Here is a 17,358-nt window from a genome sequence, read left to right on the forward strand (position 1 = left end):
GCGGGGTGTCAAGTGTGTGGCAGGGAGGAGAGGAATGGGGTCAGGCAGGTCGGGGAGGAACGAGAGAGTGACTCACAACCGCTCAGTGTGGTTCACCCTACAGGACACTGATACCTTTTCTTTGTAACGAGCTTGTTACAACGAGCTCTCCAGAAGGCTGCTCACCTGTAAGGTGACTTTCAGCAATCACGTGGCCTGCCCCCTGCCCGTGGCCAGAACCAGACCAAAGGAGGTTTGCCGTAAGCTGAGCCGTGCTTACCTGAGGTTTGGGGAGCAGGCTGCCCCGTTCATGCCAACATCAGAGTCAGTTCGGTAAATCTTGGAGTCTGCTTTCCTTCCAATGTTTACCCGAAGCCTCCATCTGCCTCTACGTACAGATGGATGAGACAGACATTCAGCATCATCTGAGACACATAATTTTGCACTTGGCTATATATGGGATTGTACTGTTGTATAAGTGGACATGTTAGCCTGGTTTAAATTTAAGCTTGTGTGTGTGTGTGTGTGTGTGTGTGTGTGTGAAGCATTACTCTTTCCATATGGTCATCTTAAACATAGAAGGGTGTTGTTTTTCTCATATGATAACGCAGAGTGGGCCTTTGCTGCTGCTGGCCCAGTGGTTTGAGGTTTGGGGGCTGAGGTCTCTGACACTCGCTTGACCTGGTGCTTCATGGTGCCGAGATGGCAGCTACAATGCTAGCCGCCATGTTGGAGTTCAGGCAGAAAAATGGACCAAGGGGAATAGATAACAACATGGCATACGTCCCCCCAGATTAGGGTTTTTAAAGAACTTTCCCAGAGACTGGCATTATATTTCACTGACTGGTCCTCTAGAACGGAGGGGCACGTTTCTGCTACAACAATGTAGGGTTCTCCTAGTACAGAAGAAAGGAAGGGTGGGTCTTGCACGGTAACTGGCCGCCTCTTCCACAGCCATAGACAAAAGCGTTACCTCCCAGGTCTGTTTCTGAATTTCAGCGCATTGCTCTCTCCATTCTAGCACAGCACCACACTGTCCTAATGATTGTAACATTATAGTTTGTATGGAAATCTGAAGCGTCTGCTTTTACTGTTCTATACAGTTGGCATAAGTTTGCTTAGATTTTTGTTGTTGGTTCGTTAATCCTCACCGGAAGGTATTTTTCCATTGATTTTTAGAGAGCGTGGAAGAGAGGGAGGGAGGAGGAGAGAAAGAGAGAGAGAAACATTAATGTGAGAGAGACACATCAATTGGTGGCCTCTCACACACGCTGGATTGGGCTGGGGGGATTGAACCTGCAACCCAGGCCTGTGCCCTTGACCTGGAATCGAACAGGTGACCTTTCAGTGTGTAGGCCAACACTTCAACCACTGAGCTACCGGCCAGGGCAGGATGTTTAGTTTTTTAACTAAACAGTCTTTTAAATTCTTTATTATATTAACCTAAAATAAAACCTACATGTTGAGAAAACAGACAGAGGCCTGACCAGGAGACAGAAATAAACAGGCTAACAAAGTAACTGCCACTGTGATAAGTGCTCAGAAGAAAACAAGGACTTGAGAGAGTCGAGAGGATGATCAGAGAGGATCCCAGGGAAGGACATTCCTCCCACATTGAGGGATGTGAGGGGCCTGCAGGCCAGGGCCCGAGGGAGAGCGGTCTGAACATGGGGACAGCCGTACGAAGGTCCTGAGGCAGGGAAGAAGCTGGTGTCCTAGGAAATTGTCGAGGCTGGGGTGGCTTAGAGTATAATGAGCAGAATAAGATGAAGTTGGAGAGGAGGGCAGGGGCAGGAACCACTGGGCCTTGTGGCCATGGGAACAATTTCTGATTTTATTCTAAGTGCAATGAAACCCCAGTGGAGGACTTTAAGTGTTGGGAGTGAGACGAGGGAGGGGGAGTGATCGGACTGATGTGTTTAAAAGATCTTTCTGGCTGCCGTACAGGGAATGGATTAGAGGAAGCAAAGGAAGCCGGTGAGGAGGTTATTTCATAGGTGGGCAGGAGTGGATGCTGCCTTGGATTAGAGAGGTTCTGATGGAGTGGAAAGGGGTGGGTGGAAAGGATTCAAAATACTTTCTGGATGGGTTTTGCTACTGTCAAGAGCTTGGAGAGGCAGCCTCGCATTGTGGTTAAAAGTATAGGCTCTATGCCCGGCTGGTGTGGCTCAGTGGTTGAGCATCAATGTATGAACCAGGAGGTCACGGTTCAATTCCTGTTCGGGGCACATGCCTGGGTTGGGAGCTTGATCCCAGTGTGGGGCGTGCAGGAGGCAGCCAATCAATGATTCTCTCTCATCATTCATGTTTCTATCTCTCTCTCCCTCTCCTTTCCTCTCTGAAATCTTTAAAAAATATATATATTTTTTTAAAAAAGTGTAGGCTCTAAAATTGGGCCATAGTTGAGAATACTGGCTCCTCCACATATATCCTCTGTGACTCAATTTCCTGATCTGAAAAATGAGGATAATGATAGTACCTGCCTCATAGGCGTATTGAGTGGAATCTATAATAATAAAAGCATAATATGCTAATTAGACCAGACAGCCGAATGATCTTCTGGACATCCTTCTGGACAACCTTCTGGGAGACCTTCTGGACAAAGCCGGGGCTGTGAAGGCCGAGGCAAGCTGCCGCGGCTGCGAGGGCCGAGCTTGCACGAATTTCGTGCATCGGGCCTCTAGTAAACAAGAAAATGTAAATAGTTCTAGTGATCTAGACCAGTGGTAGGCAAACTCATTAGTCAACAGAGCCAAATATCAACAGTACAACGATTGAAATTTCTTTTGAGAGCCAAATTTTTTAAACTTAAACTTCTTCTAATGCCACTTCTTCAAAATAGACTTGCCCAGGCCATGGTATTTTGTGGAAGAGCCACAATCAAGGGGCCAAAGAGCCACATATGGCTCGCGAGCTGCAGTTTGCCGACCACAGATCTAGACCATTAGGAGGGGCAGGTATGTGCCCAGTGACTCAGGCAGCATGGAGACTTGTGTTGACTTTGGCCAGAACCCTAAGTGGAGGGGACTGTGGAGCTGGGATGGATAGAACGCTACCCAGAGGGGCCCGGATATGGGGCCTAGAGGTCCCTGCTCTGTCCAATCCCTTGAGGGGCTCAGGTGGATGTACAAACATGTATTCAATGGGGAAAACATGTTCCCAGCATCCCAAGAATGGGACGGTGTTAAATGATGGGTTGGCCTGTTTCCTCATTTAGAGAAGGAGGAATTTGAACTCGATCACCATTAAAGTCCTTGTCAGTTTTAAAATTTTGCTCCCAGGCTTATCAGGAAGTGTGGATTAATTAATTAAGCCTTGGTGGAGAAGGCTCAGAAAAGTAAATGCTATTCTTTAAATGTTTTCTTCCTATAGAGAAGTATGTTGACCCCTGTTCGAAATCACCCTCTAACAATTTAAAGTCCCAGTTTAGGTTAGGACTTGTTCACAGTATACTGTGAAATGAAAGAAACATAAGACGGTGCTATATAGTGAGACTTCTTATTAAAAAGCAAGCCAAAAACAAAAACAAACAAAAAAACACCCAACAAGGTGTATTGAAAACAGTTTGGAAGGACACATCACCCACAGAGTGTCCTTACGCAGGGGAGGTGGATTACTAAGGAGCTGTATTTTTCTCTGAGACTTTTCTGACTTTCTGGTTTTTATTTATTTAATGAAGATGTTGACTTTCATAAACAGAGAATGGAAAACCTTTTCCTTTCCTTTCTGACACTATCCCCTCTTACCATTTAGGACTGTTCGTTCTCAATTTGTATTGTCTTCTATTTTGCCTCCTTATTGTTTCCTGCTCTTAGTCAGATAATTATCTGCTGTTGCAATCTTTCCTCTAGAACCGTGGTCGGCAAACTGCGACTCGAGAGCCACATGCGGCTCTTTGGCCCCTTGAGTGTGGCTCTTCCACAAAATACCACGGCCTGGGCGAGTCTATTTTTGAAGAAGTGGCGTTAGAAGAAGTTTAAGTTTAAAAACTTTGGCTCTCAAAAGAAATTTCAATTGTTGTACTATTGATATTTGGCTCTGTTGACTAATGAGTTTGCCGACCACTGTTCTAGAACAATGAGAACGGAAGGCCACCTGGGCAAGAGACCTGCCTTCCTGCTCCTTTGCAGGCTCTTCTGGTGCTGCGCAGGGGTGGGGGTGGAGGCAAGGGGGGGAGGGTTGGCGGGGGGGGGGGGGGGAGGAGGAAATTCATCTTGGCTGGGTCATCCTCGCGCTAGTGGTTGTGCTCCAAAACTTTCTCTGGGTTCAGTGGTTTGCATGTCATCAAAGAGAACCCGTGGCTTTGTTGAAATCAAGGAGCTACATTCAGTAGAAGGACCTTAGCTCATGCAACTGGATGAGGGGTTTTTCTTTTTGTTTGTTTAGTTGGTTTTTCTTTTTGTTTAGTGAGCTCATCTTTATATTAGTGTTCTTAAGTGATGATTCTTCTTTGTAAGACTTCAGCAAGAAACAAAATCTTAACACTTCTAAATCAATAAACTTCAAATCCTATTTTCACACTGACCTAATGATGCAAAGTTTAAGAAGTTGAAGGTGGACCACAAGGGAATACAGTCTCCACCCAGAGAGAGAGAGTTCCTCCAGAAAGTTTTCTGACATAGTTAGTGATTCTCAGAGCCCAAATGGTGTCACTGCCCCTGCAAAACAGATGAGTCAGTAAGTACACGGAGACAGGACACGAGACAGGAATTTCTTAGGATGACCTGGCTTTCTTTTCCTTCAGAGCCTTCCACGGGCTGGGAGATGGGCTCATCTCTCCCTTCCCACCGGGATTGGCCCAGCCTCGTTCCCCATGTAAATAAATAATCCCTACACGGGGGAAGGCTCAGGACTTCACACGTGGTTTGCTGTTCATGTCTGTTCCAGCTTTGGGCCAGTTAGATAAGACATAGTAGTGAAAGAGTTTAGTCAGGGATCAAAACTGTTGTGGAAAATACAGTTTTTCTTTCGATGCCAAGAGACAGTATTAGCTAAAGGGTTAAGAGTGCATCTCTGGAACGAGACTCTCTGGGTTCAAGTTCCAGCTAAAGTACTTTCTAGCCCTGTAGCCTTGGGCAGCTTCTCAATTTCCTCGTGCCTCAGTTTACTGTCTTGTCGGAGAGCAAAGGTGGTGCTACCTCACTGGTCTGTTGAGAGGGTTGAATTCTTACATGCAGAGCACTTAGAACAGTGTCCTGAGTAGCAACTCTAATGAATGAGTCTACATTAATAATGATGATATTATTAAATTAATGAAGAGCATTACATGGAGGCATTCAGGCATGATTCATTCCAAAATAGTGAGTTTATGTTGAGACTTTTAGGGGGAATAGAAAGTAGGTTGAAAAATAAGACAAGATGCCAAAAGTCTGGGGAAAATCTAAAAAAAAATACAAGTGCTTACCACTGAGGAACAGTAGTGTCTGGGCATGAGGGTGGAGGTGATGGGGAGGAGGGGACGGAACCACGGCTGGCATTTACCAGGCGGTCATGATCTGGACTGTGCTGAGGCACTGTGCATGCATCCCCTGGTTCAGCCCAAAATTCCTCAGGTGTTACTGCTGTTATTAACGTCCAACGACCAATGAAGATGCAGAGGTCGAGGGGCTTGTCCAGGACCCAGGTGCTCGATGGGCCATTCCTGAGGGGTGCAGGGGCCTCTCCTGAGCTGAACCCAATGGTTTCAGGATCCCATGTGGATTCCTCTTCTCCCACCCAGCCCCCAAGCAAGCTCTTAGCTCGCCACAGAGTTCTCCTTTCCTAAAACATTTCCACCTCTCACTTTGATCAGAAAAGTAAAAGTCAGTTATCTCCTTAATGTCGTCTACATAAAATTATCTAGTGAATTCTTTTCATTAAAAACCCCCACAAAGTCAGCACACCCTCCCAGATTGAGAGTCTGGCAAGCTGGGCATGGGAAAAAAGAGGCCTGATCACGTGTGCTTGTGGGGTGACCCTTGTCACAGGGTCTCTTGAACCCTCAGAGCAGCTGGGGGGAGGGGTGCTAATCCCCACTTTGAGATCAGAAAACCGGGCTTCCGAGGTTGGTTTGATCAGTCTTGCAGCTACTAAGTGTTTCTCCATGGATCAAGCTCAGGTCTGTGGCATCCTGCAGCCCACACAGGCACTTCCTTTCCTCTCTCCCAAGTGCCCCCCTCCAACCTGTAGGAGTTTCTGGAAGGAATTGCAGGTGTGCACGGAGGCAGCAGGAAAGGGAGGGGCCTTGGAGGGGGCTGAGGCCACCTAATCTGCACATATGGCCTGTGGGTCCCTCATTCTTGGTGCCCAGGCTAAACCTTATTCAGCACCTTTCTTCCAGGCTCCCTCCTCCCATTCATGACTACCATCCCCTTCCTTCCCTGGGACAGGAAGCATGCACTTCCATGACATGTCTGGATTTTAAAATCGCTGACTTGAGGAGAGTGCATTGAGGAGCTGCTAATGGCTGTGGCCATTTAGCCCTGAGTGCAATTATAACTACTTAGCTGGGTGTACCTTTGTGCCTGCTATTTCCCTTAAGTCTGTAAACAGCACCTGGAAGGGCTGGGGGAAATGATGATTCGGGGGGAAAAGCTTCATTCAACATCCTGTTGGGTTTTTATTGAATTATCCAAGTAGACCTTATTTCAGCTGCGCTCTGGTGAGCAAACTTCACCGTCATTTCCTTCTCAGTTCCGCCGTCATCACCAGGAACTGAACCCATGTGGAGATAGGCTCCACGCCAGGTCAGGCTTCCTTCTCTGCCTGGGCGGGTGGGAGGGGAAATACCCTTCTCCCATTGGTGGGAGATTACTTGTAATCTATATAATAAAAGCCTAAGCAACCCGTACAGCGGAATGACCAGAACGACTGGTCACTATGATACGAACTGACCGCCAGGGGGCAGACGCTCAATATAGGAGCTGCCCCCTGGTGGTCAGTGCACTCCCACAGGGGGAGCGCTGCTCAGCCAGAAGCCAGGCTCACTTCTGGTGAGCGCAGCCTTGGTGGCGGGAGCCTCTCCCACCTCCGCAGCAGCACTAAGGAGCGGCGAGCCGAGCCATAAGGAGCAAGCAGGCGGGTGTTAAGAAGCAAGGGATCCTGGATTGCGAGAGGGATGTCCGACTGCCGGCTTAGGCCAGATCCCTGGCGGGGGGAGGGGAGGTCAGGCCTAGGCCAGCAGGCAGACATCCCCTGAGGGGTCCCAGACTGCGAGAAGGCACAGGATGGGCTGAGGGAACCCCCCCCCCCACACACACACACATGAATTTCATGCACCAGGCCTCTAGTGCAGTGGTCGGCAAACGCGGCTCATGAGCCGAAGTTTGCCGCTCTGTTGACTAATGAGTTTGCAGACCACTGTCATATACTACCCTTTACCTCTTTGCACACAATATGCCACAATTGCCTAATCCTCACAGCTTCCAACTACACGGTAACATTTAGTCTAGTTCAGTGGTCGGCAAACTCATTAGTCAACAGAGCAGTTTGCCGACCACTGCTCTAGTGTAACTATAAGATGACTTCTGGGCAGCAAAACACCTGCCTGCTTCCTGCTCATGAGCTTTTCAGCTTTGCTGCCCTGGTCTCCTAGGAACCAGGGGGCCAGCATAGCTGCCAGCCTGCGACCAGCCAACTCGAGTCAGACCTGGGGCAGGGCTAGGTGCTCCCTTTTCTCCCTCCAGACCCGGCGCCTGGGGGTTTTCACAGGCCTGGGCTGCAGGTGGCAGGGAAGGGAGGCAGTGCCCCAATGGGCTGGCGCCTGCCCCCAGCTTACCTCCACTTCAGGCCCCTGACTCTGTTGCTGCTGGATGTTCCCTAAGCAAATCGAAGACCCAGCTGGGAGGGCCGTGGGTGTCCAAAAGTGGAGCCTTGGTTGGGCACGTTGGTCTGGAACTTCCCGCAGGCTTGAGAGCCCGAGATAAGCTGCTGACTTCTCACCACTGGGAAGAGGCCAGCAGCCCCTTTCAGCATTTGACAAAAGCTCATCTTGTACCATCACATCTTCTCACTTGGGGAGAGGAATGCTTTCAGTCAAGGAATTTCTGGGAAGGCGTTTTGCTTTGACTGGGGACAGGGTGGATTTATTTTAGGGCTGATTCTGTCCCCTGATGTCAAAGACTGGGCCACAGACAGACAAGGAGTTCCCCTTAAAGACACCTGGTTGGAAGGGTCAAAAGCCAGGTGCCTGGGCTGTCCAACTGCCGCTCCTTCTTCCTTTAAAATTGACTCTGGTCCCTCACTGCTGAAGCTCAGACATGGGACCCAGAGCGTGCCTCTCCCTTCCGGTGCCCTGTGACCTCTCTCCCTGGGCAGGCAGCCAGGCCTCCTGCCCCACTCAGCCTCTCCAGGCAGCAGGTTGGAGTCAGAAGTGTGTGCTCCAGGCATTCCGTTCTCAGGAAGGCTCGGGGGAAGCGTGGTGCAGAGGGGGTCCCGGGAAAGGGTCTGGGAAAGGCTGGCAGGACCCGGAGCCGCCTTTGCCTTTTTACTTAAGTGTGAAGCTGGTAATTAAACGGCACGTCATAAAGGACATGACAGCCCTGGGAGCCTTTGTAAACCTCTTTAGCAACGCGAGGGCTTTTCATTTTAATCACCGTTGTTGTTATCAGCGGGAACTATTAACTAATGCTAATTTGAGATTTCCTGGACCAATAAAGTAAGAAAAGAAAAAGCAAAAACTTCATTTGGGTAAGATTCATTCTAATTTTAGCTGTTTATGTAAGTTGCTTTCTATTTATGCCTAATTACCATGAATTAGGACAATGATGAGACAGAGTGATTGTTTTGGGATTGATTAATCTCTAAGTTTGTCACAACACCCAATTCTGATGAGATGAGTGCACTCAGGGTAGTATGGCCATAGACACAACACCCAATTCCGAACGTGTGCTCGGGCGTCGGGGGTTGTAGTTTGTGTCTGTCGCCTTGTTCATTGGGAGTCAGTTCTCCCACACTTTCCAACCACTGACAGGAACTGTGGCCTTGAGACTGAGTGGGTGGAACCCTACTCAGTTCCCTGTGGGGGAGCAGAAGGCCAAGGCCTGGCAAGGGACCCTGAGCCATGTGCCTGGTTGGGGTTCCTTTGACCTGGGTTCCGAGTCAGCAAAGGTGTTGTCTGGACCTGGTAACAGGATGGAGAAGAAAGACTGGGTTTGAGGCGTGTTCATGAGGTGATTTGTTAATGTGTGTATGGGAAAATGGAGGAGTCAGATGGCTCTTGAGTTTCAAGCGTGGCTCATTGAGTGGATGGTCTCACTATAAACTGAGACAGAAAACACAGAAGAGATGAAATGTCAGGTTCAATTCTGGACTCATTGAGGTTGAGTGCCTTAGACATCTTAATGGACGTGTCCATCAAACAATTGGCTGTTCACTTCGGAGGCTTGGGCAAGAGGTGGGGGTTAGAGATAAAGTGTTGACATTGTGTACGTGGAAGTTGAAATCCAAAGACCCAGGAGGACTGTGCGTGAAAAGAGCAGTGAGTAGAGAACAGGACCCCGAGGAAGCCCACAGAGAGACACTGAGATGTGGCTGGAGAGGACGCGGATTCTGCCGAGCAGCTCACCGTCCGTAGGTGTTCTTTAAGGAAGAGTGAGTCCGGCGAATGTAAATGAGTAAATGTTATTCCCAGCAAAACCTTTTTCGATTCAGCTATACAATCTTCAAAAATAAACCAGGTTCCAAAATTTCTTGCTAATTCTCTCTAAGGAAATTGGTAGAGGTTTACATTCTCATTTAAGATGTATTGAGATGTATTAGGAAATTACATTGGGTTCCTCAAACCTTAGGTAGTACCCTCTGGATCCTGCTACTTCCCAAATAGCCTATCTGTGCCCTCCCCTTCATTAGGCTGCTTTTACCTAATAAAGTAATGCATCATCTTTTAAGTTCCAGTAGTATGAAAGGCTATTCAGTGATAAGTAAATCCCCCTCCTACCCTAGCCCACCCTGCCCTGCAAAGCAACTCCTGTTCCCAGCAGTGTTGTATCTATACAACATCTTCCCAGAAATACTGGCCCATGGGCCAGATTCAGCCAGCTCTCTGTTTTTGTAAATAAAGTTTTATTGGAACACAGCCATGCCCACTCTCACATTGTCTGGAGGCTGCATTTTCATTTCAACAGCAGAGTTGAAGAGTTGTGACAGAGAAAGGAAAGTTTTGCCAACATGTGCCCTTTGTGTGTAGACACCTGTGTGTATGGTCTTTTTTTTTTAACATATGTGAGCACGCTACACACAGTTCTGACTTTTGCTTATTTCTATTTCACACTGTATGGTGGAAATTGTTCCACAGGGGCACATGCAGATTTGTCTTTTTCACAGAGTGTGGATATAATTAATCAGTCCCTGTTGAGGGATGTTTTAGTGCTTTTCAGTCTTTAACCTGAACAAGTAACACTGCAGGGAACCTGCTTGTGTGCACACCTTCCTTGCACACATGAGCTCTTCTGGGTAGGTACATGTAAAACTGAGAGATATGGCCTAACTGCCCCCCCCCAAGTAGTTTTTATCCCCCACCCTCAATGAGAGTCATGTTCTTTTCACCATAAAGGAGAGCTAAATTGCTAAACACTATGAGGAAATGGAGGCCAACAAAATAAAAAATAAAGAAATGTGCAGGATTACCAAATTTGTATAATTTGTACAAAATTTTACAGTCCTAATACCTACCATAGCTCCTTTGGGTGACTGCCTACTGCTCTTATTTTTTAAGGTAGTCTTAGTCCATGCAGGCTTCTATAACAAATACAATGGATAGGGTGGCTGGTAAACAATAGAAATTTCTTTCTCACAGTTCTGGAAGCTGGAAGTGCAAGATCAACATAATGGGTTCTGGGAAGGCCCTCTCCCAGGTGCACACTGCTGACTTCTTGCTATGTCTTCACTGGGGTCTCTCCTCATAAGGGCACTAATCCCATTCATGAGGGCTCCACCCTCATGACCCAATCACCTTCATGATCCAAAACCCCACTCCCAAATACCATCACAGTTATGGATTTGGTTTCAACATAAGAATTTTGGAGGAGATGCATTCAGTCTATAACAGTGGGATTCACAGGGTTTTTCCCATCTGACTTCAGACGTCCATCTAATCAGGATCTGAAGGTAAAATCAAGAAAGATATTCCTTTTAGCCTCAGGTGGGCCATTTGCTGCTCCAAAGATTTCTTAATGACATCCATTTCTCTAGACCTCTGCCCAGAGTACTCCCTCCCCAAATATGCTAAGCAGAAACGCAGACAATATAAATGACATAGTACTAAAGTATCTATATATTTTAAAATACATATTTTTATTGATTTCAGAGAGGAAGGGAGAGGGAGAGAGAGATAGAAACATCAATGATGAGAGAAAATCATTGATTGGCTGCCTCCTGCACACCCCACACGGGATCGAGCCCGAAACCCAGGCATGTGCCCTGTCTGGGAATTGAACTGGTGACCTCCTGGTTCCTGGGTTTACGCATGCTCAACCACTGAGCCACACCCGGCTGGGCTATATTTTAGTAGTTTACATTATTTTCCATTCTACTTGGTAAGCAACATCTCTCAAGATTAGATATAGTTAGTACAGAATACCACAAAATACCACCATTCTACATAGTTCCATTTCCTTATTTCTGGATTCTCTCAAGGCAAGAAACTTGTTTTAATCTTTATTGTTGAAAGTATTACATATGTCCCCTTCCCCCGACACCCCTTCACCTCTTCCAGCCCACCCCCCTGCCCTCCACCCCAGGCCTTCACCATCCTATTGTCTGTGTCTGTTGAAGTAATTTTATCTTAATGTTTCCACTGAATTATTCCTTTTGCCTCTTACAGAATGAAGATATTCAGATGTTGTATTAAATACCCCCTACAGCAGAAAGTTTTCATCCTGTTCTTAACCCTGTGGCTGTTCTCCCTGTTGAAGCTTCTAAATGTGGGAAGACTCCTCTTCCCTCAGAGAGGCATTTACTTGGTGGAGCACTTCCTCAGCACCTCCCCTTTTGTAAGGAACAGATACACCCATGTTGACAACGAAGTCCGGTATAAAGTTAACTGTTCGGGTGTCTATGAACAGGAGCCTTTGGAAATTGGCAAGACTCTGGAAATTAGAAGAAGAGACATCATCGACTTGGATGATGATGACGTTGTGGCAATGACCAGCAATTGTGACGTTTATCAGCTCCTAAGAAGGTACCATCAAAAGCTCGTTTCAAGGGAAGAGAAAAGCTTCCCAATAGCCTATTCTTTGGTGGTTCACAAAGATGCAATCATGGTTGAAAGGCTAATCCATGCTATATACAACCAGCACAATATTTACTGCATCCATTATGACCGTAAGTCACCCGACACCTTCAAAGTCGCCATGAACAATTTAGCTAAGTGCTTCTCCAATATTTTCATTGCTTCCAAATTAGAGACTGTGCATTATGCCCACATTTCCAGACTCCAAGCTGATTTAAATTGCTTGTCAGATCTTCTCAAGTCTTCAGTTCAATGGAAATATGTTATCAACCTGTGTGGGCAAGACTTTCCTTTGAAGTCCAACTTTGAATTAGTGTCAGAGTTGAAGAAACTCAATGGAGCAAATATGTTAGAGACAGTGAAACCCCCTAACAGTAAAACGGAAAGATTCATTTATCACCATGAACTCAGACAGGTGCCTTATGAATATGTGAAGCTACCAGTAAGGACAAACATCTCCAAAGAAGCACCCCCTCATAACATTGAGATATTTGTTGGCAGTGCTTACTTTGTTTTAAGTCGAGCATTTGTTAAATATGTTTTCAACAACTCCCTGGTTAAAGACTTTTTTGCCTGGTCTGAAGACACCTACTCGCCTGATGAGCATTTTTGGGCTACCTTAATTCGGGTGCCAGGAATCCCTGGGGAGATTTCTCGGTCAGCCAAGGATGTGTCTGACCTACAGAGTAAGACCCGCCTTGTCAAATGGAATTATCACGAAGGCCTTTTCTATCCCAGTTGTACTGGCTCTCACCGCCGAAGTGTGTGTATCTATGGAGCAGCAGAATTGAGGTGGCTTATCAAAGATGGACATTGGTTTGCTAATAAATTTGATTCTAAGGTGGACCCTGTCTTGATTAAATGCTTGGCAGAAAAGCTTGAAGAACAACAGAGAGAGTGGATCAATTTGTCTTCAGAAAAGTTATTTATGGATAAAAATCCCACAATCTCGTCATGATAAAATCATTATGGAAACAAGGCATCTGATAAATGGAGTTAATATGGAGTTGTATACTATCCCATATCCAGTACCATATGAGCTTAACTTCCTAATTGTTTGAAAGGGATCTAAAATTCCATGCACAAGGGAAAGTGACTTAGCCTTTGGTGACAATTAGCCTGCAGTTGGTTGAGTACTTTTGTTTGTTTCTTTAAAAAAAAAAAGTTTTTTGTTTTTTTTTTATTATTGATTTCAGAAAGGAAGGGAAAGGGAGAAAAAGAAACATCAATGATGCGAGAGAATCATTGATTGGCTGCCCCCTCCATGCTCCCTACTGGGGATCGAGCCTGCAACCGGGCATGTGCCCTGACCAGGAATCGAATCACAACCTCCTGGTTCATAGGTCAACTCTCAACCACTGAGCCATACCAGCTGGGCCTGTTTGTTTCTGCCTGTAATTTCACTGAGTTAAGTCAGAGTTCTTAAACAGCCATCAGATATTTATTGATCTCCTACTGTATGCCAGACGAATTTTTAGAAATGTGTAGCAATTAAGTCCAAGTTTTAATGACTTATACAATGCTCTCAAGGGAATATGCCTTTCCCTACTCATACAGCAACCTTAATATCTTAAGTTCTCCACATAACAACCTGGGTCCTGCTGAATAAGTTTTAGAGTGTGGTGATCACCCATATAAACCTCCCATTTCAGAATAGCATTTAAGTACAGTGACCAATACTCCACTTGTCTCTTAATTCAACTCATTCAACTTTTTCTAACCATTAGAACAGGCGTCCTCAAACTACAGCCCGCGGGCCACATGCGGGTGTTTTTGCTGTTTTGTTTTTTTACTTCAAAATAAGATATGTGCAGTGTGCATAGGAATTTGTTCATAGTTTTTTTTAAACTATAGTCCGGCCCTCCAACTGTCTGAGGGACAGTGAACTGGCCCCCTGTTTAAAAAGTTTGAGGACCCCTGCATTAGAATATTAGAAGGAGAGACTTCACTACCTCAGAAGAGCTAAAAAAAATTGTCCAATTTCCTGCTTGCCAAAGCATAATTTACCTTTTGATGCCTCACTCATTCAATTCAGGGTCGGGAGACCCTGTGGGTGTGGCATTTATAGTGTCTGAATGTTGGGGAGGTGTTTGGGTTAAGTAGGGGGATTGAGACACGTGGTATCTGAAGAGGAACAAAGGGATTTATATGACATGATGGCCTCCTTTTTAATTCAACTGTTTCTTCAAAGCACATTTCCTGATTAAAAATGAGAACTGATTAATACTCAAAATGTTATATTCCAGAACATTGAACATAAGTCTTCCAGTTCATAGATTACCATTACATATAAGTTTCTTTATAATGAAATTAGTATACTTTTGTTTTATGGAACTACCAAACTGAGAATCGCTGAATTTTATTGAAAAGGCTATATGAAATATGACAGCTTTCAAAATTAATTATTATGGTCATTAAAGTAAATTTCTTCTCCAGCAACTGTCCAAGTGGAACCCAAACTTAAAATTATGAAAGTTCATTGCAGTCTTCTTAGCTTAGATCCAGAGAGAACAAGCTAATTTTCCTAAGGATATAGCAAGAATATTGATTAAAGATATTTTGTAAAATCTACACCTTAGACAACTACCAAATGAGTCAAATATAAACCTATTGTAATGTAACTGTGTGGTGCTGGAGGTGAAATGGGATAGGAGCAGGGTTTTTATGTCTCGGGAAATCAAGGGACTCGTAAAAATTTCTTGGTGATCTTATGTTTCAGTGTCAGCCTCAGGGACTATATGAAGATGTAGTAATCAATGCCAGTGTGAGACTATTTGAAAGATTGAAGTATTTTAAGTACTTTTTAAAATGTCTGTGAAATGAACTTTGCTTGTTTTAAAGTTTATGATACTAACTGCCGAGTGGCACCATTGTCTCCCTGGAATTCATTTTTCTCCCTTCCTTTCCCCTACCTGCTTCAAATGACTCTATTCTTCAGAAAACAGTTAACCAAGTCCTTGTTCTTAAAGATAAGTAACTGTTGGTCAGAGCTGGGTTCTGCAGAACATCCTTATCAGGTCGTTAGTGTGTGTGACTGTGACAAGCTGTCACTTCGGTCTTTGAAGTGAGCACTGGATTGCCTATCCTGGCTTTGCCTACCTCCACCCAGCCCCGTCACCACACTGCTGTCTGTGTCCGTGGGCTATCCATAAATGTTCTTTGGCTAATCTCCTCACCTTCCTTCATCCAGTTCCCCCATTCCCCTCCACTCTGAACTCTTGTCAGTCTGTTTCATGTATCCATGCCTCTGGTTCTATTTTGTTCATCAGTTTATTCTATTTATTAGAGTCCACATATAAGTGAGATCATATGGTATTTGTCTTTGTCTGGCTTATTTCACTTAGCACAATGCTCTCCAGGTCCATCCATGCTGTCACAAAAGGTAGGAGTTCCTTTTTTATAGCTGCATAGTATTCCATTGTATAAATGTACCACAGCTTTATTATCTACTCATCTACTGATGGGCACTTGGGCTGTTTCCAGATCTTGGCTATTGTAAATAATACTGCTATGAAGTGTTTTGACTATAGGGACAAATTATTGAAGTGTCAGAGAACAACAGCCTTACAATAAGGCTAACATAGATCCAACACCATTGTTAGACTTAACCATTTACCTTTTCGGAAAAAAACCCCACAACTTTTGAAATATAAAAAGGAGCCACAGTTGCAGGGGCAACGTCTGGAACCAAATCCAGGTATGCAGAAACTCTAGTCACTCCATGTGGGGCTTCTTTCTAAGCCAATATGATGAGCAAATTGGTCCCGTGGCTTAGACTGGGAGAATGGATTGGAGTACATTTCCTATTATCCAGGTTTAAGTACACAAGATCCTGATGCAATCTTGGTTTTTATGCCTTTGGTCATCAGAATAAATGCAAATACTGAAAAGCAAATGTCGACCTCCTGGTCCAGTGTCTTGCCTCTCAGGAGGAATGATTCTCTTTCTTGTTCCTCGGGAAATTTGCAAGTTATTAATCAGTGTAATTCCATGTTCAGATGAAACACGGAACATGAAAAGGTGGCAGTGCCTTCTTTTGTTTCACAGACACATTTCTCAGGATTCGCTGTCTAACCTTCAGGGAGCTGGTCAGAACATGCCCTGGCCTCAGGGACCCTGCAGAATCCGTACATGCCTCCCAGCCCGACCCTTCCCTACAGCCTTTCTGCATGATCCGCTCTGGTCTGGAGGATGTCCTGCAGTCTGTGTTTTATCATTAGTCTTTGCATAGTATTTATTGAATCTACACTCTAAGTTATTTGGTGATGAGACCAGGACCTTGGGGTTTGTAAAGTGTATCAAATAATATTAATGAAAGTTCTACCAAAATATATATATATATCACACAGAAGAAACTACTGTAATATTATAATAAAGACCCATGCTGCTGCTATTCTTAATGTTTTGCTTGTTTTAAGTGAAATATTTATATAAATGTTTAAATTTGTAGAGTTAAACCTGAAGATTTATCTTGCCTTCCAGAATGTGATGATTTGATATATATTCGATGAAATGACAATCTTCTTTGCGAATAAAGTGGAAGAATGTACCCTATGAATGTTCCAGCTGTTTTTGTGGTTGTTGATGATGATGGAATGAGAGTTTTGATTTTTTAAAACGTTTTTATCAAATGATCTCTAAGTCTTTCCTCCTGTGTGTTACCATTTTCAAAATACGTATTTCCCATTACACGAGTTTTAAATAGATCGGAATTGCATTGTGTATTTGCTGCTACCAGATGTTAATTCTCCAGTATTGTAAAATAAAATGTTCTCCAAACATTTATGGTGTTGCCTTTCTCTGGTTGTGCTATTTTATTTCCCCACAAAGACTCTTTCAGGTTGTGATACTTGCCCAGTCTGTGAGGACCACAGTCAGTTTCACTTCAGAGCAGAAGACATTCGGTGTGTGTACTCTATACAGAACATAGGCACACAAACATGAATTGTTTAATTTGGCCAAGTCTCAAAGGATCGTCCAGGATTTCCCTGTCTTCATCCTCTTTCAGGTTGGTTTCCCTAAGATTAATTATCTAGAATCTAACCATCTAGATTCTAGATAAATATTTGTGTTTACTTGATTACTTTGTGGAAGTTCTTAATAAGGCAGCGAGAGCCCTTTATCGCCTGTCCCTCAGTCCCTGGAAAAGCCAGACTTTCTGTCTGCATCAA

At 44.8% G+C, this 17,358-nt stretch overlaps 1 protein-coding gene across 4 annotated transcripts in view; it reads left to right on the forward strand.

Moving 5' to 3' along the window:
* The window catches only part of GCNT4 (glucosaminyl (N-acetyl) transferase 4), a 28,141-nt gene extending 11,171 nt beyond the window's left edge, over positions 1–16,970 (forward strand). For 3 of the 4 annotated variants that reach the window (XM_079784890.1, XM_079784889.1, XM_079784891.1), the window contains exon 2: positions 11,780–16,970. In XM_079784890.1, the coding sequence (XP_079641016.1) occupies positions 11,781–13,145 (1,365 nt within the window). In that variant the 5' untranslated portion in view covers position 11,780 and the 3' untranslated portion in view covers positions 13,146–16,970. Of the gene's footprint in view, positions 1–6,833; positions 9,529–11,779 lie in introns of those variants that run through there. The other variant, XM_079784892.1, reaches the window with a different exon arrangement.
* The last annotated feature ends 388 nt before the right edge of the window (positions 16,971–17,358 follow it).

This window comes from Cnephaeus nilssonii (assembly GCF_951640355.1).
Source record: "Cnephaeus nilssonii genome assembly, chromosome: 2".
Lineage (NCBI taxonomy): Eukaryota > Metazoa > Chordata > Mammalia > Chiroptera > Vespertilionidae > Cnephaeus > Cnephaeus nilssonii.